Here is a 27,100-nt window from a genome sequence, read left to right as displayed (position 1 = left end):
ACTGCCTAGGAAAGACCCACACAGCAGCTCTGCAAACTCCCGTAAGCGACCTCAGTGTCGCTTTTGGATCAGAGCCAGCACTAAGAGTGGAGGTGCTCTGGGTCCACAAGGTGACTAGACACCAGTCCTATAATGCGAATGAGGAAATCTGGGAATTGTTTCAGACAATGTTTCCAGAATCTGGCATCTGATTTCTTTTTCTTTTTTGATGTGTGATATAGGCCTAGGTCTTACATTTCATTCATAATGGTCTTAAAAAGTCTTACATTTGACTTGGTGAAACCTGCAGAAACCCTGTGTAGCCTACCCTCTTGACTTTTACACGTTTTCAATTTTCAAAATCCTTATGTGTAAAACAAAAACAAAAAATGGAGGAGGATGGATCTGTGGGCGGTGGGGGGTTAACAGGACATGGACAAGGCTAGAAGAACTCTGCGCAGTTTAGTTTAATTGGAGGCATCATTCCATCTGACCCTTTGGAAGAATAATTACAAACATTAAATAGTGTGCTACTCCCAAGGCATCTCTGCTCAGCTGTAGATCATCTGAAAGAAAAGATAACTTTTTTACCTCAAATTTATGACAGACATTTGACCTTAACAGATAAAATTGGCATTGACATTATGGTGTCAGAAGAGTTCGAGGCTGGTCATATAATTTGGAGGATTAAAGACAGCCGAACCAAAGGAGAAAATATCATGTAATAGTCTTCTAATATTCCTCCAGAGGCTGAGTTATTTGGTTCCCTTCCTTGGTGACGCTGCTGTACTCCTGTGGGTCCTTTATACAAATGTCTGATGGTATTAGGATTACCTGCTGAGCGTTTGGATGGACGTCAGGAGGAATTTAAATGCCTTGAAAAACCCCAAGGAATGAAAATCACTGTCGAACAGTGTTGCACTAAAGCAACAAATGGAAATCCACAGCTCTTATACAGCATCATACATTCTTTGATCATGGAGATTATAGTGTTCTTATTGTACGTTGTATTGTCCTTTGTTATCCTAGACATAGTGATGTACTCAGATCCTTTCCTTAAGTAATACTATGCACAAGTAAAAGTCTTGCATTCAAAACCTTATCTAAGAAAAAGTATGTAAGTATTTTAAGCAAGTACTCATTTTGCAAAAAATGGACCCTGTAATGTAATATTAATCCAGAAACATCATATTTAATAGTAAAACACTGGCGTTTTAGTATTGTGGTTCTGGATTAATATTACTGCTGCATTAATGTGTATGTTGCATTTTACTGCTGTAAATGTTTAAGGTTGTGCTCATTTTCAACTCCTTTATATACTGTTGGGTAGTTTAGTCTACAGCAGTGCATAAGATCATCATATGTTTGTTGCGTTGCTGTCCTGTGAGAACCATGTAACTCTAAAAGGTTTTCATGGTGTCAGAAAAACAGCCCTTTGTGACCATGCACTTTCCAGCTAATCCAAGTTGGGGTCTACATTTGTTTATTTAGCTTAGGAGTTCAATACAGAAAACAAGGAACACTTCATCTTTCAGTTTGTTAGAAAATGTTACACCTAAAATAACCAACCATGTGTTTCACTGGACAGAAGGGAGATGCAAAATTGTAATCGGCAAATTAACTAAAGTGAGGAGAAAGTACAATATTTGCCTCTGAGATGTAGTGGAGTACAAGTATAAAGTTGCACAAAATGGAAATACTCAAGTAAAGTACAAATACCTCATACCTAAAATTTGTCATGGATGTTAGGGGACCCCCCCCTCCCCACCCCCCAGCGCGCGCGCGCACAAACACACACACACACACACACACACACACACACACACACACACACACACACACGTTTTATGAACTGGATGGTTGGGTGTGCATGCGCTCCAGTCACGAGCAAAGGAAAGGGAAATCATTGTAAATCCCATTCAGTGCCTTGTGCATCCTTTTGACAAAACGGGGGGAAAAAGAGGTTTTTTTCTTTTGTTTCCTTTTCCTCAGCATTTCGGCGCTGTCCTCTCTGTGCAGAGTAGCAACAGACAGGCATCGATTGGTCGAGGTTCACCTGACTTTTTGCCCCATCCACGGACATTCATTCAAACCACCTCTCTACTGTCTCCGCCAGCATTCAAACTAAAGACTTTTTTATAAGAAAAAGCGCTCAAGCTTCTGCGCTTCTGGACCGGAGATCTGGAGATGAAGACAGATTTTACGCTTTTCTGTCGGACTTTGATTGGAATAGCATATGCCTCAGGTGAGGAGACCTTTACAGTGAGTCTGAAACTTTTGAGCGCATAACTTTTTATGAGTGAAAATGTCGAGCTGACTGTTGACACTGCCTTTCGGTAAATAATTGATCCTAGGTTGGTCAAAGTTGTATTTCTAGAGGAGTACAAGTTTTATTCATGTTAAACTGCGGTCCTAATCTGAAGCCAGGAACATCTTCAATTTACGCTTTTCTTAATGACACGTCATTTCTGTTTAATTAGCCTAATTGTAAAAAAGGGCCCCTGGGGTATTTTTTATTGATATTTAATGCAACATATTTAATCAAAAACGCGAAATCTTAGCACATAGCCTGCTTTCTGTTTGCAGTTCACAGTGCACACGAATTCCTTCATATTCATTTATCACTCAGTGCGTGATTGAAAGCGTGCCTCCCAGTATGGGACTGAATTAAGAAGAACCCAGTGGAAGTCTTCGAGTCTACATGCAGATAGGCACTAGGGGGAGGCATGCTGTTTTTTTTGCGTTTGATAAAGATGCTAATTGATGATGCTTAACTCAGAAGGAGAAGAAAAACAACATATTCTATTATGTTGAATTTGAGTGACTTTAGATCAGGGTGTATGTATGTAGGTCACATTTTAGAGGCAGAGTGGGAGGAGAGGACTGACATGTGGAGTGGAGGAGGGAGGTGGGGGGGGGTCAGAGGGAGGTGGGGGGGGGTCAGATCCCTTCAAATCTCTGGGTGAGAGAGTGGTCTTTTTTGGTAATCTTATTTTTGTAAAGCAAGCGAGAGGTGAGAGAATGTCACTTGCTTTGAATACAAATCAACTTGTGTCAAGAATTGCAGGGTTATTCTGAGTGTGATCTGTCTCCATATGTGCTGTATAGTCACTTGTGTGTCTAGAAAATTCACAAAACAAGTAAAACTTGAGACTTGATCATCTAAAGCACGTTGTTTTCAGTGCACTATTTCATATCAGATACATGAAACAGGGCCCTCTGATTGACTTTGTTGACTGGGAACATTGCTGAGATTGTTTGCAGTTTTGCCCAGTGACTCAATGTGTATGTTTGAGTTGTTCATCACTGATTGCTGTTGAACAGCTGTTCATAAAGAACAGGGAATACTTTTGTGAGGGGCGGTCGCCATATGGCTATCTGAATCATGACTCCGGGGTGGAGGGATGGCTCTCGCTCCTTTCATAAATATCACTGAGCTGTGCTGGGTGTGTCACGTACATTTGTAGGAACAGATAAACAGGCTCTGTTTTTTTTTCAGAGAGGAGTGCAGATTATGGCATCACAAAATCCATTTCAGGGGAATCACTGCCCTCAGTAACAGTAATGATAGATTTTCTAATGTGCGACAAATTGATTCTGAAGTCTCTCGGCCACATGTCCCTTTGAGGCTGTATCCAAACTTTTGCAGTATTCAAAACGAAGAGAAAACTCAAAAAAATACACATAGGAGTTTTCCATTAATCCACAATGTGTACCTTGAAATTGTAAAGCTCCGTCTGACACTTCTGTCATCACACAAAACTGATGTGCTTTTTAGCGAATGTGTGGTGTTATCTGTTGAACGACTTACTGGCAGCCCTGTTAGTTCAACCATGCAGGGCCCCCATCTTTCTCAGTCAATACTGAATGCATAATGGAGAAGAACCAATATCTCAGAACTATCCTGCAGGCTGAAAGAACAATCAGCTTCATATCAGTGAGGCACATTTTTCAATTACAGCCTCACAGTATGTACCTAAGATCGAGTGCCACATTGAGGTGGAGAGGTGAGGATAAGGTTCAGAGATGTTTTTTCTAATGATGCATTGTATGGATGTACATATTCTTGACATAATGGATATGTAGAATTAATGTAAAATGTTTCTTTTCAGTCTTTTTTCCCCTTTGTGAATACAGAGCATGACACAACTCCAAGAAAGACAAGGTGAACATTTTACCTTTTGTCTGTTTTGCCTTTAAGAATCTCTTGTTAAACAAAAAAACAAGATATATAATCTTAATTGATTATATAGCTCATATTTTAAATACTAAATAATCATATTTGTCTTTAGTCAGATTTTAGTCAGGTTTTGTTAACCCTCTTAACCCCCAAATATATTTCAACAAAATACAAATGTGTGACATTAAAAAGACACTACTGAGTCAGAGTCTTATGCAAGCATTATCAGAGCCCTGCCCCATTATTATGACCGGAGAGGGAGAATGAAGGAGAGTGGATTGCAGACCTGCCAGCCCAGAAGTCATTGTCATTTAAGGGGAGGGGAAGGGGGTGGGGGTGTAATTTACGCAGCAGCTGCATTTATAGAGCTTCAAGAGTTCACCCCGAGCCATTTTCTACCATCTTCCTCTCACGCTCAGTCTCTGGTTTGAATTATTATGGTTCCAAAACATTTCTTACACAGCTACAAAAAATCTCTCTCATTAAAAAAAAAGACGTCTTGGTGCAACTTCGTTGGTACAGGATACTACTGAAATTAATTTTGAATAACTCATTGATTAATTCATCTCCTCTTAATTTAGTTGTTTTTGTTGTAGCATAATTGGCTATTGAGAACCTTCCCAGTCACATATGAAAGACACACATATGAGTCAATCTTTTTTTTTTTTCTAAAGCTGAGCTCTAGAGCTGAATGATCTTTGGCTTACTCTGCGTCTTGGGTGCATAGTGTTGATATTGCTTTTAGCAGAGTGTTTTCTGTACGCATACCTCCGCTTGATCAGATCATCCCAGAAATCTGACTCTAAAACTATGGGTATTATTCTAGTCGTCCACTTTATAGGGGTTGAGTTGTTTTAGCCAACAATAGCCCCTTATCCTCAGTGCTGATCTCAGGATTCAACCTCAGGACTCCGAGGAGCGGACCCTCGGTGTCTGTCCTTGCATATCTGGTTCTATCAGCTGGAGAGCAGCTCGGATGAGAGAGGAATGCTGCTGCTGCTCCGTGTGGGAATCTCTCTGCAGTAAAGTCCAAATAAATAGGGAGTCCTGTGCCTCACTCATCACTGGCATGAAGTAGCGAGGCCCCTTGGGCATTAAGATGTCTGGTCACTCACTTTCTCATCATGCTAAAGCACCAACACCCCAAATATGACTGGAGCTGAGAGATAAGCTCTTTCAACACCAGGAATCTGCAGCATAGGCCAAATATGTGTCTAAATTGGTGTTAGATAGTTGATGAAAACCATCTGTGGTATTTGTGTTTTCATATTTCTGACCCCTCCATATTTTCTCTGCCCAGGTTTTAGCCATGCTAGCTGCTTGCTAGATGCATGTCTCTGTGTGTGGCATCAGGTGGCAATGTGTATCTGTTGGTGGCTCTACCACTTTGGTTCAGACTAAAAGATTGCCATGACATTTTATTTTATTTTTTTTATTTTTTTACAGACTTTCATGGTCCTACAGGGATTGAATCCACTGCTTTTGTTGATCCCTGGAACTTTCCTCCAGTGCCACCATTAGGTTTACATTTTTATGCTTTTAGTTAAACTAGTGCACCGCTTGTTGAAAATGTGTCTGTTCGGAACGGAACAACTTCAAACTTGACACTGTGCTCCCTTGGTTCCTGAGCAATACACCTGCCATGACATTACTCTACTTTGCAGATTTAGATTATTAATACAAAATATAATCCACTAATAAATGATGATGATATTATTATAGATTAAGCAGTAGGCTAATACACAATACATTTACCAGCTACAACATTAATGTGTGTAACAAATTTGATAATTTAATGACATTCCCATCAGCCACAGCTGGCCTTTATGTTTACTGCTAATAAGCAAATGTTAGCATGCTAACACGCACAATTAAGATGACTGACATGTGAAGGTTACACCGGCGTGACACTAGCATGTTAGCGTTGTCAGTGTGAGCATCTTAGCATGCTAATGTAGCTTAAGCCACTGCTGTGCCTACTGTATGTACAGCCTTGCAAAGCTGCTAGCTCGGTTGTAGACTCTTAGGGCCGGGTTGTGCTAAAAAAGAACTGGTTAGTTTGACGTGTTGTGCGACCACATCGGTAATCAAAAGTGTTTATGCAGACCGAAAATCTGGTTATCATAGAGAGGGGGGAAATGAGATGTAATTTAAATACGGGATAAAGGCACACATTCTGCTCCAACAATGTATATGTTTCTTAGCATTCTTATCACTTCCCCACACTTGGAATAATTACCACGCAGAGAAGGTTTATCTATTGATTCTCTCTCTCTCTCTCTCTCTCTCTCTCTCTCTCTCTGTCCTTTCTATCATGCTCACACAGGCCTGAGTTTCATACTGCAGCCAGCAGAGCACATACACAGTAATCAATTTTTGTGAGCACTTGAGCTATAACTCAATGAGTGAATTAACACACCCACGAAGGGTTAAGAACGTTAATTAAATGTATAAGTGCCTTTACCTCGAAGATGAAATAAATGATATGTCACTGCAGCTAACATTAATTGAATGTAAAAACGGTCACAAGGACTGCTGCACATTTTTCTGCACAGCTTAAATCTTGGCGAGCTAGTACAGGTCGCATATCATTCGGCAGGGAGGGGGTTATCAACAAATTAGGCAGTCCAGAGTAATTCTGGGTTTTGAATTTACAGCTACACATACTTACCTAGTTGTTCTCTTGACGTTGTAATGCAAGGCTAAATAATGATATTCAGCATCTGTAACGGCCAGCGTTGACAGACACTGAATTGCTTTGTGGCATCTATTGCTTTTATTGGTTGATTACTCAACACGGTAGAAACTGGATCTTGGGACACGTTAGACGGATATTAAAACACTCCAAAGTGCTTGCGTTGCTTAGAAACAAGCATCATTTAGAGCACTTCCACCATTGCTATTACATTTAAATTTCTACTCTCAGGCTGATGTGTGTGTAAAGGGTTGTGACTTGGAAGTCCGTGGAGCATTTCATTGGTCACTCATACCTCTTGCCTTGTCATTGGAGGTCGCTTGAGGTTCATGGGAAAGAGTCCATTGGCAAAGCCTGAAGAAATTACCAGCTTCCCTCCCTTTAGGCATTCAGCACCATAATTGTTGACCCGGCACTCCCTACTTTGCCCTTGTTTTCTACGGCAACTTAAGCTGCTGCAGTGATTTAGCTCACTGGGACATCTGACACGGCAGCACATCCTTGTTTATGGCCTGAATCTCCAGGACTTAGGTAACAAGCGCAGTAATGGACAATTTTGGCCTCTGAACAGTCACAGCATGAGTTTTAGGAGCATGCAAGCCATCACAGCAGGCGCGGACTGTGCTAATCGTTGGCATTTGCTTGTACTAAAAGAGAAATTATAGAAGTTTCACAACAGAAATGTCATCGCCAGGAGCCAGGACAAAGCATTTACCAGGGGAAAACATTTATCAAAGATGAAAATGATGACATGCAAAAAAAAAAAATGGATCCCCACAGAGGAAGAGCTTGAGTTGTCCGGTGTGCCTGTGAGGCAGGTACAGGAAGATTTAGTCAGGGACAGAGGTTTTAAACATAGGAAGCTGGACCAGATGGCGTGTTGCTGCATCCTTAATTTCGCAGCCCTCCTCTGGCAGGATGTTGGAAAGGCCTAACTCCCCTATTAGTGGAGAGGACAGGGACGTGGTGGATGTCATCCTACTCTGTAGTAACAATGAAATCAAAGCCGGGCTGCCAGTCAGTCCGTCGCCTGGCTTTGGCCTGGCCTTGTGTCCAGATGACTCTTTCAGAGTGAGAGAGAGAGGGAGTATGTTACAGCATGAAGCCGGCTGACTCCACATCCAGAGTGCAGGTCTGCTTCATGGCCTGCATGGCCTCCTGTCCTTCGCCGGACATACAGGGCTATTTCAGCGTTCCCCAGCCTTGGCTCTTTGCCAGATACTGTGTCACTGAAATAACTAGCTGCACTTTCACTTGTCACTGCACTGTCACTTACATGTTTTTTTTTTGTTTTTTTTTAAAGTGTAATACAGTTCTAGTTAATACTTTTGCTGTCTCATTCAATTGGGTTTAACCCTGTGTGATTTGTGTCCATTGAAGGGGAGTCAGAGCTGTATATACAACATAGGCATTGTGCCCATTTATACAGCAAATAACCACAAAGCAACAGCACAGGTACCTAATTACAATTACTATATCTGTGAAAACCTGTGTCTGTATTTTTGAAGGACGCCCACGTTGCATCCTTTCTGCCAAACTATTTGTTTACACAAGGTTCCTCTTTTCCTGTTCCTGTCATGTGACTGATCAGGGACAAAACTACAGAGGAGCGAGGAAACACTAACGGCAACATCTCCTTCACCGTCCATGAAAAAGGGAAGTGAGAGACGCGTGAACATGATAAAGAAAACAGGAAATTTGCTCCCAATGAAAAACATTGCGTCGCTTTTCACACAATCTTTAATGTGCCCTGTGTCGTAGCCCTCGTCTTCATGTGTACCTTTGATGCTCTCGGCTCCTGCCTGCCTTGCCTCTGTCTGCTTGTCAGAGAAGCTTTACATTTTTATCGGGCTTAGAGTGCCTTATGGCAGCTTGGCGTCTTCCTCTGTATGTGTGTATGATTTATCTTTATTCAAGTCCGGTTTCAGTACTCACTGACTGTGACAAAACACCAGCATTAGCCCTGAACAGAGCTCAGAAAAGGATAAGATGAATGCAAATACACAGAGGCATTTAAATGGGTTAAAGATCTACTATATATATATATATATATATATATATATATATATCACTGTTCTCCCACTTACTAGAGCAATTCTACTGTTCACTGTGCCATAAATCCTCACAAAACAAGAACATTCAAGTAGAAAATAGAATTGCCTCTGTAACTCTACAAAGCTTTTAGTTGGACATTTCTGAGGCCACACTGGAGTGCTACATACATACACTGTCTGTTTACCCACACACACTTATAGCCATCATCAAGCAAGGGAACAAGGGATTTGAGAAGAAACTCTGTTTGACTTGTTTGACTCTTTAGAAAAAAATAGGCTGCAGTATTTCACCATTTTCTATTTCTTAAAGCAGGGATCTTCAACAGGGTGTCCAGGACCCCTAGGGGGTCCTCAGAGCCAATGCAGGGGAGCCTCCAAATTATTGTTAATTTTTGAAAGTTTTTTCAATGAATCCATCATATTATTAGCAAATATAAATCCCCCTCATAGGTAAGGTGATCACTAAGGTTCCAGAGGATTTACTGTGCCACGTGTATGTTAAAATGAAAACATGATTTATAAAACCATGCCAACAATTATTAGGCTATTTTAAAAGCCTAGTATTCTATGCAAAAAGGTATGTATAATGGCTTTAGGCCACCCTACACGTAAGTGTAGGCCCAGTTTAATACGCAACTTAATTTTATACAATATATGTAGTAGGGGGTCCCTGCTCCTTCTCTCTTTCAGTTAAGGGGTCCTTGGCTTAAAAAACATTGAAGACCCCTGTCTGGAAATACACATATCACACTAGAGTTAGATGAGAAGATTGATACCACTCTGCTGTCTGTATATTAAATATGTACGTATAGCCAGCTATCTTAACTTAGCATAAAGATTGGAAACAGGGGGAAACAGCTAGCCTGGCTCTGTCAAAAGGTAACACAATCTACATACCAGCACCTCTGCAGCTCAGCTGATCTTGTTTTAATCATAGAATCCACATCTAAGTCTCGGGAAGACATAAAATAAGCATAGTTGCCTAATTGTATCTAATCATTCCTTTTAATTTGGAGGAATTTTTACTTTGTACCCTGGCTGGGACAAAAAGGAGATATTGTGGTTATGCAAGTTTTTCTGTTAAATTATTTTCATATTTTACAGCACTGAACTGTTGCAAAGCTCTCACATGCAGCAGTCCTCTGCCCCTCTTGGTATTCTGGCCCTTCAAACATAAATAAAGAGCTACTGCTGATGTTCCTCTGGCATGCTGTTTGAACACTTCAATTGCCAGTCGCACATCTTTCCTCCCCTGTCAACCAGGTATGTGAAGCTGACACATCAAAGTGCAGCCTGATGCACAGCCTGAGTGAACAGGCACAATTGTCCTTGAAAAATTCCGACTCCTTGCACTTTTCTCACATATACATCTGGCACTTCCATCATGACAGAAGCACGCAGCACACAAAAGGCAGAAAGAGCAGCTGTGTGACCCCATGTGTCTAATGTAGTCATCTCTATATGGTTGGCATGCTTGAACTTTGTTCACTGCCTCATCCTTATCTGAATTACATTTTACCTACCAAAGCACTTATCAGTCCCTCTCTTGTATTGCTGTTTCAAACAAATATTGGCCTGAAAGTTTTGGTTAGGCCATTCAAACCTTAATGTTTGCCTGGCAGATCTAGCTGGAGCTGGTGCAGGGTACACACACATGGCTCCCACAGTGAGAATGGCTTTTCACAATAACAGAGGAAGCACATTTCACAAGAGCAATGTCAAGTTTTTACAAGGACATGTTCAGTGAGCTGTTTCTCAAAGACAGGACTATGTCAAATGAATGCCAATGAAAAGTTCTTTTTTTAACTTCAGTAATTGCTGAATTATTTTTGACAATCCCCAGTGATTAGTATGTCAGACATTGTGAACGCAATGAGCTGAATTACAAGGTTTATAAAGTCTTAAAACATATAAAATTGGCTTAACAAGATTAACAATTTACTGTCCGAGACTGTTAATGCAGCGTTTTATACATCTAAATGTGTGTTTATGCCCTGTGTAATCACATGAAAACAGAACGAGTGAGTCAAGTGTGGAAATATCCTGTTTTATCTTTGTATGGTTAAAATGATGCTTTTTGTTGATTGAAGCTAATCAGCCAAAGCTGCTGCTTATCTCTGCACCACCAGCTGGAATGCATGGGAAAAGAGGGGAACCAAGTTCAAATATTGTTTTGGCTCTCTGCCCCCTGTTCACATTCGTAAGGTGGTTGCCAACAAGCCAACCACCGTCCATTTGCGTTGTCAGGCCAAGCAATCATTCTGAATACATAGATGTTGATCTGTCAAATGTTGTTAGCTATAGAATAAGGATTTGAATAATGGGCCATACAAGCGATTTTGCATGTTTTATCTCCCAACAAGTACTGTACATCACTGCTAACCATTTTCATACCATGCTGTTATGTTTTCATTTTCTAAATGTGTTTTTCTGACCTTCCAGGAAGCTAATGGCTTCCATTAATGTCTGTACTGTGTAAAAAAAAAAATCTGCCAGTGATATATAATCTGTGACAGTATACATCAACTTTGCATTTATTTTAATCAAAATTACAGTCATTATGAGTTTTTTTTCAAATCAGTCTTCACTTTGCAATGATAACAACTCCCTGACACAAATAAATGCAGGCAAGATGTTTACTGTGATGGATTACACAACTTAAGCAGTTCACTAATTGACTTTCATATCACACAGAAATGAATGAAAGCCAGTGGCTTACAGTTAATATAGTTATATATTATAATATATAATAGTTAATATAAACTGTAGCTAAGGAGCTTATATAATACATGAAAAAGTCTTAGTTTGAACTCAAGAGTGAACTTAAAATATGTTGTCGCAGTGTACACTGACACTGTTGAGCCAGTCTCCCTTAACCAGAGTTCACAGCTGCAGCTCTGCTTACTCACTGTCCACCTACACAACTGTTTGTGCATCGGCTAAAACGGCTGTTTAGGAGCAAGGCTTGTACGATATATGGAGACTCTTTTTTACCCCCTGCTTCACTGTTTAATGCATATTAAAATAAATGAGCTGACTGAGTGATAACAGTCATAACAATCTGTCAAGAGACGCAGCATGAAAGGTCATAGCAGGAAAGTGTGTTTATTATCATGACAAGATATGCTATCAGCCATGAAATTCTATGAATTGATGTGTTTGGTTTTCTTAGGCATTCGCTTTACATTGCTGAACATTGGAGCAGCATGTGCTTTTAATTCTATTTGACAGAGTGCAAACAATTGTTAATGGGATTATTATGTTTTCTCAAACCATTAATGTAGCTGACAGGATAACAGGCCTCCATATCTGGTGTCTCACAGTTTGGAAACATGATGTATACATTATACAGCACATCCATATGGAAGATATTGACATCTGGCACAAAACATGTTCATCATTGTGAAACGTGGGGAAAGAGCTAGCAGCTCCTGGAGAATCATGGGTGAGACTCACCAAGGTGTAGAAATGCCCCTTCATACCTCTCATCAATCTCAAGTGTCCAAACAGCAGAGAAGTCAGTGGCTGTTTTGGCCAGCAGCCATGTGTATCCCAGCACACATTAAGTTATGACTTTGCGGCACCTCCTTCGGCAGTTATGAGAGAGCCACTTAGGATGACAAGTGATGTATGAGAGATCCAAGTAATGTGGTGCTCATTAGCCTCAAACTCGCCCTGGAAATATAGACCATGTCAGGACCGCTGAGCTCACAGGACACCAGCATATTTGTCATGAATTGTATCAGTTTGAATGATTTGTGAAGTGTTTTGCTTGACTTCAAAGAGCTTTTTGCTTTGTGTCTCCGTGTGGGTGTAATGTCCATCTCTGCTCTCTGGTGTGAGACACTCTTGCTGTACTGTGATAGACACGATCAGTCTATCTTGCTATACTTGAGCAATTCAAATAGCAGAAGCTAAAATCTTCCCTTTACACTAAATACATATTTTTCCCTCCCAAAATACACCCCCAACGTCTTGATGTCTCGTCTCTCTTAGAGCATGCCAGTCAGTCATGACATTTCAAAGAGATTTATAATTTGCATCCTGTCAGTCAGTGTGCGATCTCTCAACTGATTGTGAGGGAAGCATCCATCATTGAGACTCAACTACAGTAGCGATTAATCTCAGAGCATATCACTCTAAAAGTATATTCTCTTTATATTTTCCCATATATCTCAGCGATCTTTTCAATTCATGTTTTGTTTACTGTTGAATATATACTATATATAGATGTATGTCACAATATCTTGTTTGATATTATCACTCGGTGGTAAAGGTTTTCTGATATGCCACCTCTATGGTTAAGGTTTGGTTAAGTTTAGGCAACTAAACTACTTAGTAAAGGATCGGTAGTCGGGGTTAAAAGAAACCACAATGACTGCTGGTAGAGAACAGGATGCAAACAGCAGTCATCGGCACACTTTGTATGCTCCAACCATCCACCCTGACCTCCTTTTTGTTTTGTGACACTATAACAACATCACACTACTTCCGCCTTTGCTTTTATATATACTTTGTCATTATTCACACAGCCCACTGATGAAAGCCCTTGTGCTTGTAGTATTACTAACTTGGCGTCTGTGGCGACATTCCCTGGAAAGGGCAGAGGTAGTTTCGCGTTGTCAGACCTTCCTCCACAGCGCTGCGGAGAAGGGTCTGGCTAGTCCACACAGCATTCTGGGATGGGAGAAAAACGTGCTCTGGTTTATTGGCATTTCTTTAAACCAATCACAATCATCTTGGGCAGCGCTAAGAGCTGGACGGAGCAACGGTACCTCTGCAAAATAGCCTTGGGAAGGAGCTTGTTTTGGTGGAACATGTATACGTTCAAAAGTTGTTTTAGTTGTGCAACAGAAAACTAAGATTCGACGGATAGTCTAGCTAGCTGTCTGGATTTACCCTGCGGAGATCTGAGCTCTGTTTTTGTTGCCTCCAACTCCTGAGGGAGATTTGTTTCTCTAGCTGCAAAATGCTGCACTATGTTCACCAGCTAGTCACTAACTTTGTCTGTCTGCTGTTAGGTGTAGGGCAGGTAGCGTACAGTGTGTTTACCAGAGCTTTTATCACTGAAAACAGCAGATGAGAGCCGTAAGTTGCAGGCCAGAAAACCAAAACATTGTGCTGAAAGGAGCTGATAGAGGCACTGCAGTCAAGTGATAATTCACATGACAATATCCAAGAATAACTACTACTTTTAATCCAGTTTTAATATAAAAATACCAGATTAGTGCAGCTTTTAAGTTGTTGTCAATTCTGATTCTACCTCTCAAACTAAGTTTATCTACTATTTGAATGTCATAGTAAGATACAAGCTCCCAGGCTTTCACATAGCTCTCCATTTAAAGCCAGAATAGTCAAGCTGTCCTGACAGGAATTTCCTTTCACACTTTCCCCTTGTCTGTAGCTCTTGGGGGGCCCTGTGTATATGTTTCTCCACTGTTTGGCCTCACAGCATTTCAGGTGTGAGGAAGAGACAAGCTGTGTTCTGTTGCAGACGAGTGGGGATGGGACTGAAGTCGATGGTGGGTTCACATCTGAGCTGAGACAATATGTTGATAAAACTTTGCTTCTCCTCTGGGGCAGAGTTAAAGATCTCTGAAAGAGTAAGGAAGGAATACCCTGCTGGGAGCCAAGCTGGGAATGATTCATGCACTGCCACCACTTCCCACTTCAGTAGTGTAACATGTTTGTTTTCTGTCACCATCCCGATATTAGCTTTCCTAGTTCACATGCATACAAGTGTTATTTTGTGGTTTTAAATTAGCATGATGTCACTTTTAATATCCGAGCAAAGACACAAAACAGATCTTGCTTGATGGTTTTGTTGTCTCAACTGTGTTCCCCAGCAGAGATGAACTATGACATTTGAAATGTCAATCAATATATTATTAGCATGACAGAAAGTAAGAAGTTCAACACCAGTAAAGCACATGGGAAGAGTTAAACTTTTAGGGAAATACACTTATTATTCACAGAGCCATTTTTTTTATTTACATGCATTCTTCTTCTTTGTCAAAACCTGTCCCCTGCATTACCCACAATGCAACTTGACTGCCGACAGTTTGGTCAGATATTTGGGCGTGTTGTTACATTACATTACATGTCATTTAGCTGACGCTTTTATCCAAAGCGACTTACAATTAACTGCTTTCAACCCTGAAGGTGCAAACTCCAGACAACAAGTGGTAAGTGCAAGTACATTAGCTTTAAATAAGCAAAACTACATATGAAAGTGCAGCTTCAAGAAATATATATCATATATTTTTTTTTTATGTTAATCTGAGATGTAATCGGAAGAGATGTGTTCGTAGGCTTTCGGCCATCCTGATGTTAATAGGGATAGTGTTGTGCTCATGGATGTATAGGTTGTGCTGGTATCGCGGCTTCTGTAGTCTGAGCTGCTAGCCTCAAGCAGAGATGAGGAGCAGGTTTTATCAGACTTTGCACAGCTCCCTCTGGAGACAGAAGGCTTGATACAACTTTTTCACACATGCAGTAGAACTCCTCAACACCAGTAAACAGACTGCGCTGTGTAAAATCAGTGGAATTTGCATAACAGCCCCCCTAAAGCTCATTTATTAACATGTATTAAGATATATTATTAACATATATCTTGTTTGTTTAATCCCTATAAAAAACGGTTAGGCTGAGTTTTGTTTTCACTGTGAGATTGCCAGGCAACCACAGGAACTCCAGGCAGTGACTGTGTCAGGCCAAGAAATAGTCCGGCACATGTCCGCCTCCTGTAAAACCAAACAAAAAATATTGATTTATATTAAATCGGTATATATATATGAGAGTACAAACAGATATGAGAGTGGTATTAATCGCTTTGAACTCTCGGCAAGAAAGCAAATAATAATATTTTCCAAAATGTCAAAATATATACTCTTTAAAGAAGTTAATACAATTATATAATATTGACATGGCATGCTAATGAAATGAACAGTATAAACTGAAAAATCCAGTGAAGTCCTTCTACCTGAAGTAGAATATACAAAGGTCGTGTCAAAGGAAGGCCATTAAAAAATAGAATTTTTTTTTCCGACCTTGCTGTGGAAAAGTTTACTTTACTGTATTCATGACTGAGAACTCAAAGTTGAGGCTGTCTTTGAGTTTCACTGTGTTTGCAGTATTGGAAGGAACCCGGGATGACCAGTCTCCTTCCAATGGGATCAGCCTTTACTGTAAACACGATTAACAAAATATTTACATGAGAATAACCTTGCTCTATTGTGCTCCCTGGTCAGCAGGATGTGTTGGAGGAATGAGACTTGTGTACAAGAATGGCAGCTGTCTGGAGCTCGGGGTTTTAATTGGCAGCAGGTCACGACTGAATCTTGTGAAATCATTCTTGCTGCTTCTCCGCTGCCGGTGCTGAAGCCTGTGGTCTGTATTACACATGCTTGAAGATGTGTGAGGCCGTCACGTTGAAACGTCTATAGAAAAGAGAATAATGATCAATGTAGGCTTTCAAGTTTTCAAATTGCTGCTGTATTTGCCCTTGGATAGTTTGTCCTGCTTTGTTCTCTCTGCTGGGACAGTGCCACCATATAGTGCGTTAAATACAGCACACGTATCATTTTCAAACACTGTCATGTGAAAAATGAACAGAATTTGCTTTAATAAATGCAAAGAAAGCCTCTCCATCTTCATACATCCTCTCAGTCTGTGCTATCTGTGTGTGTGTGTGTGTGTGTGTGTGTGAGAGAGAGAGTGTGTGTGTTTTCATCTCAAATGATATCCAGGTGGGGCATAAGTCATGGTGACACTTTTATATATGATAGACTGTAGGTGTGGAGTCTGACTAAGCGCTAATAGCACCCTGAGGAGACTCTGGGACGGTAATGACATTCTAGACCAGCCACATTAACCAAGCACAAGTCAGTGAAGTGAATGCATTGGTAATGAATCAAGGGCAAATGGTCTTTGTGGCTATTTCAGAGGTGGACGCAGAGAGCTTCGAGCAGCATCGCCTCCTGAGTGGGCTATGGTTTCTCTGCCTGGGTATTTCACTGCGTCAGGGACCGAGTGCTTTGCCTGCAGATTGCCTTACAGCTTGTAAATGTAATGAACAACGTGCTATCTGAGCTGCTGTCGTGTCAGATTTCAGATTAGGAGATGTGTTTAGGAGATTCGACAGCCTAACAGCAGCTCTGTAAAAACCCCTAGGTCCTGACCGACCTGTGTAACATGAATCTAATGCAGTTGCCGTGTTCGCTCCCTCAGGTTTGGTGATTGGCTTTTCTATGACTCCGCCCATCCTTGACAGCTCCAAAGACGACCTAGTGATTCCAGTCCACGAAACACTCACCATTACATGCAGGTAAGTGTGTGTGTGTGTGTGTGTGTGTGTGTGTGTGTGTGTGTGTGTGTGTGTGTGTGTGTGTGTGTGTTTGTGCTGCTCTGGTTTGGAAGTGTGTACGAGCAATTGTGCATGACTTGTTTGTTATTTCAGGCTTCTTATTGTTTCATCACAATGACCCAAAAATGCCAGAAGACATTAATACATTGCTGTGGTGGTATATGATCAATCAATCAATCAATCAATCAATCAATCAATCAATCAATCAATCAATCAATCAATCAACCAACCAACCAACCAATCAATTAATCAATCAATCAATCAATCAATCAATCATCAATCAATCAATCTTGACAAGTGATATTTCTTGTCCCTTTATACGTCTAATTCACAGAGAAATATACTTTTCACTCCATTTTATGTGACAGTTGTTACTATGTATTATCCAAAGATTTTATATGATACAAAATATGATAGATGAGCTTATAAAATATGGTACATTGTTCTGGATTAAACTACCCAATGGTATACACTACCGTTCCAAAGTTTGGAACCAGCTGTTCTATTGATGTTTTTTTCTTTCCTTCAATAAAGGCTCTTTTAACAAAGATACAAACCTATAATTCAGACACCAAATGTATTATTTGGAGAGTGTGATACTAAACATTGTAACAGCAGTCCAAGTCACATTGATGTATTGGCCATTTCTTATTATTCATGTAATCCCTGGACTCAGAGTGACTCATGCATGACACTGAATATGTGCAACGTACAAAGCATTTCTGTTCTCTGTGCTAGTCAGATTTCAGGGGCACAGTCTATGGGGACAACGTGTCTCTGTGATGTGAAAATGCCTGACCCTGAAGCTGGATAAATAACAGGCTCTCAAAGCTATCCTCACTCATTCGAACATACATGCACTTGATGTCCAGTTTCTCTCACCGTTGACTGATTTCTTCAATTCATATATAACTGTTTCCCAGAAGAATCTGTGTCTGTCTGCCCTTTTAGTTGTCAGTCTGCTTGAACTATTCTACAGCGTTTTGTTGTCATATATGTACACATTACTTTTTTTTATAAACCCTTTCATACAAAATGACATCTATTTGTAAAGAGGACTTTCTGCAACCTAAAAGCATGAAAGCCCATACAAATATATAGATAGAGTAGTCCTCTCAGTCCTCTCTGACTGTGCCCAATCAGCAGATAAATTGATAATGAAAATAATCCCTAGTTGCAGCTCTATATGAAATAGTTAAAATTAACACCACCTCAAACAACTATATTAAGTTCTGCTTCATGTATCAGTAATACAATCAAATTATAAAAGCTTAAAACTCACAAGGGTCTTGTTTCTGCATTGAGGACCTTTGATAATTCAAATACATTTTGCTTGTAATGCGTTGTTACTTTTACTTAAATTACTTTATATTTTAAATATTTTAAATGCAGGACTACTAATTTTACAGGGTTCTGTTGCTATTTTACTCTAAAAAGATCTTCCACCATTGATACATTGTTACCAAACAATGTCAGTCCAGTTTTCACAGGATTTTGTATGCATTGTGTTTCTAATGGAAACTAGTCAATTCAAGTTCATTCTATTTAGGAAGACAAAAATATGTAGGGACTTTAAATCAATCATGTACAACATACAACAGCATTTATCCTTAGACCCTGTGGAAAAACCCAGTAAAAAATACACCCAAAAAATGGGACTCTACATTTTCAAAAACATATGTTCTATAAGACACAGATATGTTTTTTTTTTAAAACACAGCCAACACTGATTTAAACTGAGTCCAAGTGAGATATGAATTCACCCATAATAACTGTCCTTTATCCTTATGAGATCTCTGATGTGCTGCCTGCTGCCAAGCTGTCACTCCATTCAACTTTTTGTTGAAAAGTCTTGGAAAAGCTGATAATAAGTTTGGAAATTTACCAATACAGGTCTTATATGATTGTTTGTATTTAAACCTCACATGGCCAGAACTACTGAGAATCTCCTGGGAGAGGAAGTCATTTTCATTTGAGTAAATCTAGTCTTTACAATGTACAATTTTCTTAAGTCTAGATAGATAGATGCTATTCACGAGGGTTGGAAAATCACCCGCAGCAGAATACTTTCATTGCCTTATGGATTTTTTTCCAGTTATTTCCAGTCATCACATTTTGGCACTGTCTGCAAATGTGGACATTTGTAGTTGGTGGAGGCAGGTGGTGAAAGCAGAGCTATCATTTTTCAGGCAGCCATTATGAATCCACTCAACCTGGCTCATAAAGCCTCCGGGTTAACATGTCCAACCATAACTGAATTTGTGGTGGTGGAAGAAGTATTCAGATCCTTTACTTATAATACCACACTATAAAAATACTCTGTTACAAGTAAAGGTCCTGCATTTAAAATTTTACTTAAGTAAAAGTATGTAAGTATCATCAGGAAAATGTACTTAAAGTTGTAAAAGTAAAAGTAGTCAATGCAGAAAAATCACATTTTAGAAACTGGAAACAATTCAAACTGTTGTCTGTTTAATGGTCTAATCATTTCAGCTGTACTTGTAGGCCGTTATATTGTTGGGTAGTTTAATTTATAATAAAATATCAGATTTGGTAAACTACATGTGTTTTGTGTGCAAAAATCTTAATTTGTAAAGTAACTAGTAACTAAAGCTGTCAGATTAATGTAGTGGAGTAAAAAGTACAATATTTCTCTCTGAAATGTAGTGGAGTAGAAAGTGGCATGAAAAGAAAAGACTGTAAAGTACAAGTACTTCAAATTTGTACTTACTAAATTAGTACCTGAGAAAATGTACTTAGTTACATTCCACCACTGCAAGCACAAAGCAAACATGGATGTGTGGATGCATGGAGACATTTACAGCAACACACACAAATAAACATGCACACACTGGTATCCACTCACATGCACACTCTCACATGCACACTCTCACTTTACAGTTATTACCTATTACATGACTGGTAGTTTCATATGTAAATATTACAGATACCAAAATACTTTTGATTTTTAACTTAATTTCAAGGACTCTGTTCACATTTTTTCAAGTCTGCCACAACAGTTTTTGAACCTATCCTTTTATTTCAAATTGTACCTGTGGATGATGATTTATCACCCTGAAGCTCATACTAACGTCAACTCCGCCCCGTGTCCTGGCCTCCTCAGGGGACAGCACACTCTGGCCTGGGCCTGGCCTGATCAGACTCTAGTGGGACAGGAGCTCAGTGACCGTCAGGCCCAGCTGCCGACCACCAGGGCCCCCGGGCAGAGAATCGCCTTGGTCAGCGAGTGTCCGGGGCAGCCCGGAAGACCGTACTGCAAGAGTCTTGTCCTGAATGGGGCGCAGGCCAGAGACACGGGCTACTATCGCTGCTATTACAAGGATGTCAAGGCCATCATTGTCGGCACCACTGCAGTCAGCGTTTATGTCTTCGTCAGGGGTGAGTCGCACTCCCACAAACCCACACACACTGTACACTATGCTGACGCCATGAGTTTTCTTTTCTATTTAGAAATCTATTTCATGTAGTAGTGAGTCTGCAGTTTGTGGGGGCCATTTTGCTGCCTGAGCTCGTTCTGTGTTTAAAACGAGCATGTTTCATCTCCTGCCTGCCTGACCTGCTCTGCAGTTCTTTGGCTTGCCTGTGTGGACTCTTTAGTATTCATTTTCTCTTTTCCTTAGGAGGTTCACAAAATAACAACAACACAGTTTTCCTACTGTAACAAATCTCCTGTTTGATTATGACTTCAATATCAAAGCAGCCACTGCACAACTGCAAGTGGTTGACTTTACCTCAGTAACGCACTGGATGCTGGCAGAATTAAGGTTTCGGAAATTAGAGATGCAAAGTGTTTGATAGAGGTAGACATTAGCAGCTCATTGCCTTATCTAATTGGAGAAAGGATATGTTGTCATATTTATATTGAAATATGGCAGCAGCTCTCCTTTACTTTACATGAGAAGAGACTTTTCAGACTTCAGAGTGTCAAACCTGATAAGCACAATAAAATATGTTTTGCTTTTCTCTCCTGGTTTAACCGTGTCTCATATGGCATTAGGACTCAGAGCCTTCACTCCTACTTTCTTGATTTGAGCCAACTTTAAGACTCTGAGCTTGGCCTTAAGGGTTTGCCTTTACTTTTTTCTCGCCTCGCTTCATGTGCTGTGGGAAAAAAGTAGAAGTAGGAGTGGATAAGGAGAGTGGGAGAGAGACAGATGATTGTCATGTAAGGGAATGCTGCTGACCAGTCCACTCAAGTGAAACGACTGTTTATCCTCTCTGACAAGGTGCCAAAACAGTTTCCACAGATTTTACCAGGAGGCTGATCAGAAGCAGATGAAATCTCAGCCATAAATTAGACCCAGCGTGTGGCGGGATGAGAAGAGACGCATGTGGATTGAGTTAGACAGGCAAACGTCGCACTTTTACCCTGTCTCTGCTACAGACGATCATCCAAACACTCAAACACACGTGACTGTAGTGTGCATGAATGTACTGTATGTATATAAGCTCTCTCTCTCTCTCTCTCTCTCTCTCTCTCTCTCACACACACACACACACACACACACACACACACACACACACACACACACACACACACACACACACACACACACGTGTGTGTCCTCAACAGCGCCCGGAGCAGACTGTAAGAAAAACTACACACACACACACACACACACACACACACACACACACACACACACACACACAGGCTCGTGTTAAATGCTATCTTTTCTGGCACACACCTTTTCACCCAGGCTCATATCCCTGATGGTTTGCAAACTCTTCTTGCCCCGGGCGTGACATCTCCTCTTACAAATCCAATTGCACTCTAATACCTGCAGTGATTTATTGTGAAGAACTTTAACTGCGAGGATTTGTGTATTATTTCTGTTACCTGTGTGTATTTTGACCATCAAGGGGCAGAAATGTAAGCCTTTCGATAGGACCTATTGTTTGGCCTTGAGTGCAGATGATTGAATTCATAGCTTTGAGTGAGGGAGAAAAAAAGTATTATATAAAATAAGAACTTATCGTGAGAAAAAGAAAAAAAAATAAGAAAAGAAGCGAGCAGTCACACACCATCTTTGGCTGCTGTACAAAAGTCGCTGGTATTGATAGGAAAGCCTGAGAGATAAGCATTTCTATAATAGTGTGCGCTCATTCTGTGGGAATATAAGACTTTGTAGTGATAACAGCTGCAATGTAAATTTGTCACACAATTGCTGTGATGTCCTCCAAAGCCCTCCTGTGACAGTAGCTTTGAGTCACAGACAATAGGAAGGAAAATATCAAGGTGTTAAGGGAGAAACACAGGACAGATATTTTCCACTATCAGACAGCTTGGGGTGGAACTGTAGCGCTGTTTAGAGGAGGACTAAACGCCTCGGCTGTCTGTCTCTCAGCTGACATGTAATCTCAGTTCATAATGCTATTTACTGTGTGGGGACTGACTGAACTGTTGCATTACATGGTAATTATTGATAAACTCAACATACGGCGTGTCTTCAGGGGTCATTATCAGGCTTTGAGATATGTGGCTGTCCACTCATGAAGTTACCTCAGTAATGGCTGCCATTACACCGGCTGGTAGGCTCATCATCAGGGTTACACTATAACAGCTCACTGTTTCTATTACCACCCAGACCCAGAGCAGCCCTTCCTCAGGAGAGGCAGCTACAGCGCAGATAATGACCTAGAGACCATTTTAATGACTCGCTTCGCCACCCACGTCATAGTGCCATGCCTGGTCACCGTGCCTGATCTGAATGTCACTCTCCACACGGTTTGTACTCACCACAGATTTCTCACACTCTATTCCTCCAATTGAAGCTGTCAAGCGATGCTGTGATTTATGATTTGAGGATATTTTTTTAATGTGTGTCATCTCAGTATCCCACGCCTCTGGAGACAAGCGGGATGACATGGGACAACAAGCGAGGCTGGTCCATTCCCAGGCAGATCGTGGACAGCGTGCCGATGCTCATCGGAATTGTGTGTGTCGCCACGCTGGGAGGCAAACAGTATCAATCTCCCAACTACCTGATCCATGCAACAGGTATAAAAAACCTCATATCTGTGCTACCTCCAAAGGTTTAAAGAGTTCAGTCTCCTCTGGTGTTCCAGCAAAAACATTGAGGATCACACAAACCTTAACTTTAGCAGCTACGAAAACATAACCGGCCCAGTACAAATATTTAAATTTGATTTGAAGCTCTACTCTTGTTGAAATTAGCAAGGAAATCAAAGGTGGTGCTCGACTGACTGCACTGCCACCATAATTCTGCATGGCAGCCAGTGAGCCAATTACGCCTTAATGCTGACAATTTAAAGGATTTTATTTCATTATGTAATTTCCTTGAAAACATACAACTCCCTCTTTAATAGGATGACGTGTGCCATTATGCCTGCATAATTAAAAGAAAAGAAAGAAAAGGAAGAGAAGCGAAGGCATAATTAAATTGTACGAAACTAAGACGAAGAGGTTTCATGTTGAAGTTCCCTCTCGTTGCAAGTGAGCTGAGGGACCCACAGGCTCTTTGCTATGTCGTGTGAAGATCATTCACCTCTCACTTCAGAGGGCGAAAGGAAAGTCATACCCACTGCTGCTGGGCCAAACGTAACAGCAGCATCAGTCAGAGGAGAAACTGAGAGAAAGTCTTCACTCCGAACGCTAATGGAGCATTTCAAACAATCAGGCAATCACAGTCTGCTGCACAGACATCACCAGCGCAGGTTGTTTTACACCCCATGCCATTTCCAGAGACTGCAGAGACGTGACAATCAGAGACACTGGCCAGTGTCCAAAGCTTTCTTACTTTTTCTGAATTATCTTGAATTAAGGCTTCTGTTTATTCCACTTTAATTTCCTTCACTGATATATACCTTGACAAATGAGTGGAAATAGTGTGAGCTTGTGACAGACAGCTTCTTTATAGTGGGATAGCTCCTCTGGTCCAGAGGAAAGTCATTTCCTCTGGTCCTGCGAGGAAGGAAAAAAAACACCGACGATGTCACCGTGACCTCTCTCACTGTCTCCCCTCCCTCGGTCCCTCTGTTTCTACCTCCCCCTTTTTTCTCTTTCCCGGACAGGAAGTCAGGTTTACGATGTCAAGCTGTTTCCTGAGGAGCCAGTCGAGCTGATAGTGGGGGAGGCCCTCACCCTGAACTGCACAGTGTTGGTGGAGTTCGACGCTGGAGTGGACATTCAGTGGTCTTACCCTCGCAAACAGGTATGTAGCAGCAACGGTTGGTCACATGTTGAACGGCATCAGTAAATATACAATGCTGGATTTCATTTCATCTCACCAGCCAAACACTTTGGAGAACACTAAGCCCCATCGTGAAGCTCTGTCTCACGCAACAGAGGCTGTGAGCATCCTGACCATCCACAGCGTCAATGTCACAGACACTGGCCCGTACAGCTGCAACGTCACCAGCATGGACACAAGACACACCCAACAAACTCATGTCATAGTTTATGGTAAGCGCTAGCTCAGAACAATGCAGTCTACTACACGGCCTTCCTCTTGTTCAATAGGTCAATCGGTAATCCTACAGTAAATATCACTTTAATCATGAGTATCTGTACATAATAACAAGACTAAATCAGTGTTAGCAGCTCTGTGGGGCTGTACTTGAGCTAAATGCTAACATGCTAACATAATTAAGCAAGTGTAATGTTTGCCATGTTCATGGTTCCTGGTCACTGATCATATCAGGACAAGAAAGGCTCAAAAAATCCCTAAGAGTGGGGCACCCTCTCTTAGGGAGCTCACCTGGTTTAGCGTGCACCCCATATACTGAGACTCAGTCCTTGCCGCAGCAGCCCGTGTTCAAGTCCGACCCGCGGCCCTTTGCTGCATGTCTTAACCCTTTCTCTCCCCGCTTTCCTGTCTTCAGCTGTTCTATCATGAGTATTGAAATGTGCAGGGGTGTTTTATTGCTTATAAAATAAATTCAATTCCAGAAGAATGAATCATTTATTTCCTGAAAAATGATATAGTCTTGCTTTAAAAGGAATGCTCCACGAAAATAATCAATCAAATATTTAGTGCTGTAATCCTGAAGGGGTTGCTCTGATTCCAATGGTGACCCTGTATCACAGCAAGAAGATGTGTTCAAATATCCACAGAAATGTCTCAAACCACTGCTTGCGTATTTAGCAATGAATTGGCAAAGCAAATACTGTGTGGATAAACAGCAGAGGAGTGATTTGAGAAGTTTCCATGGACATTTTGACTGAAGTTTTAAGCCTACAGGGGGTGAGTGTTTGATACTGAGGAGATTTTTGGTGGAGATTACTTTGAGCTTTGAGACTCAGACTGTAAATGAGTGAATGTCTTCTTCTTCCAGAAAAGCCATTTATCAGCCTCAACTACAGAAATGGACCAGTGGTGGAGGTAACTGCTGGCCAGAAGTCCTTCAAATTACAAGTAAATGTGTCTGCCTTCCCCACACCCGAAACACAATGGTAAGATGAGACTCTGGTGTATTCATTAAATGTAATGGGCAATATCCAAAAGCAAAATTAGGCCTCACAGATTAATTTAGAGGCAGAGCAGCTCAGCTGGAGTGTATCCTGTACTGTAGCAGCTGTGCTTTGTGTCCAGGTATAAAGATGGAAAGCTGATAAACCAGCGGCTAGAGTTCAAGATGAAAAGGATGAGGATGCACCTTAACCACGCTTTGGAGATCAAGGATGTTTGTCAGGAGGATTCTGGGCTCTACACTGTGGTGCTGAGGAACAGTGCCGCTGTGCTGGAAAGGAGGCTCAACATCACGCTTGTCGTCAACGGTAACTTGTCTGTTGGTCTGTGTACCCTCAATGGAGATCACGCCAGATGTTTTCTTCATAAAACTGAAAAAAATGAATGCTACAAAACTCTAGAGGCTTACTAGTTTTACAAGTAAGAAACAAAGAGTGTATGCACAACCATGAAAGTATTATGATGAGTATTTTATATTAAAAATGAGTTAATGTGTGGTTTGGATTTGGGGAGAAGAAATTTAAAAAAAACTGAAATGTTGCATCAATAAACAAGAGTGCTGATGACAGATTGAATGGCAGAGCTGTGGGGCCTGGAAATGCGATAATGAAAAGCCATGATGTATGTAACATTATGGATTAGTTACTTTTACTTTCTTGTACTCTCTTAAGAATATTTACCAAAAGTAGTCAATGTAAACACATTTGTGTGTGAAGTTTGTATGTTCCTTACATTTTATCAGGGTTTCCTCTCTGTTTTCTAGTGGTCTAGTTGTCTTCTAGTCATGTTTTAGTTTCCTCTTATAGCTGTGTATGAGATGTATGAGGGTGATTTTCTCTCTATTTGTTTTAGCTCTGTTACTGGCAACTAGTCCAGGGTGTTTCCTTGTTCCGCCCAATTAACATAAACTGGGATAGGACTGTGACCCTAAATATTATGGCTGGCTGGATTGATTGATTGGCTCTCTTCTTCCGCAGTTCCCCCACAGATCCATGAGAAAGAAGTGGCAGTTCCATCCAGTCCTTACCCCAGTGGTAGCAGCCAGACTCTAACATGCACTGCATATGGTCTCCCAGCTACCAATGTCAGCTGGCAGTGGAGGGCATGGGGCCCGTGTGTCCTCAACAGTACCCGGAGCAGACTGTAAGAAAAACAACACACACTCACACACAGGACTGATATTTATTTGCAAACTCTGTGTAACCAGTGTGGGAGCAGATAAGGTTTGATCGAACGGGACAAGAGGGGAGTGGGATGCGGTGCGTGAAGCGACCAAATGACAGGAAAAGGTCAGTGTGAAATTATCCACTGGCTCTGAGTGAAGAAGAGAGGGAGGACATGATGAAGAAAGAGGCAATGGGGAAAGAGATGTGG

General features: G+C 41.0%; 1 protein-coding gene across 2 annotated transcripts in view; it reads left to right on the top strand.

The window, feature by feature from the left end:
- Nucleotides 1–1,903: 1,903 nt before the first annotated feature.
- flt4 (fms related receptor tyrosine kinase 4) overlaps nucleotides 1,904–27,100 on the top strand; it is a 43,367-nt gene continuing 18,170 nt past the window's right edge. The window contains exons 1-10 of one of the 2 annotated variants that reach the window (XM_078260895.1): nucleotides 1,904–2,224; nucleotides 17,138–17,234; nucleotides 20,398–20,672; nucleotides 22,883–23,022; nucleotides 23,130–23,295; nucleotides 24,330–24,469; nucleotides 24,549–24,720; nucleotides 25,593–25,710; nucleotides 25,850–26,034; nucleotides 26,704–26,869. In XM_078260895.1, the coding sequence (XP_078117021.1) occupies nucleotides 2,167–2,224; nucleotides 17,138–17,234; nucleotides 20,398–20,672; nucleotides 22,883–23,022; nucleotides 23,130–23,295; nucleotides 24,330–24,469; nucleotides 24,549–24,720; nucleotides 25,593–25,710; nucleotides 25,850–26,034; nucleotides 26,704–26,869 (1,517 nt within the window). In that variant the 5' untranslated portion in view covers nucleotides 1,904–2,166. Of the gene's footprint in view, nucleotides 2,242–17,137; nucleotides 17,235–20,397; nucleotides 20,673–22,882; nucleotides 23,023–23,129; nucleotides 23,296–24,329; nucleotides 24,470–24,548; nucleotides 24,721–25,592; nucleotides 25,711–25,849; nucleotides 26,035–26,703; nucleotides 26,870–27,100 lie in introns of both variants that reach the window. The other variant, XM_078260896.1, reaches the window with a different exon arrangement.

The sequence above is a fragment of the Sander vitreus genome, chromosome 10 (genome assembly GCF_031162955.1).
Source record: "Sander vitreus isolate 19-12246 chromosome 10, sanVit1, whole genome shotgun sequence".
In the NCBI taxonomy this organism is placed as follows: Eukaryota; Metazoa; Chordata; class Actinopteri; order Perciformes; family Percidae; genus Sander; species Sander vitreus.
Note: the sequence above shows the minus strand (reverse complement) of the source record. Positions and strands in the feature narration are given on the sequence as shown.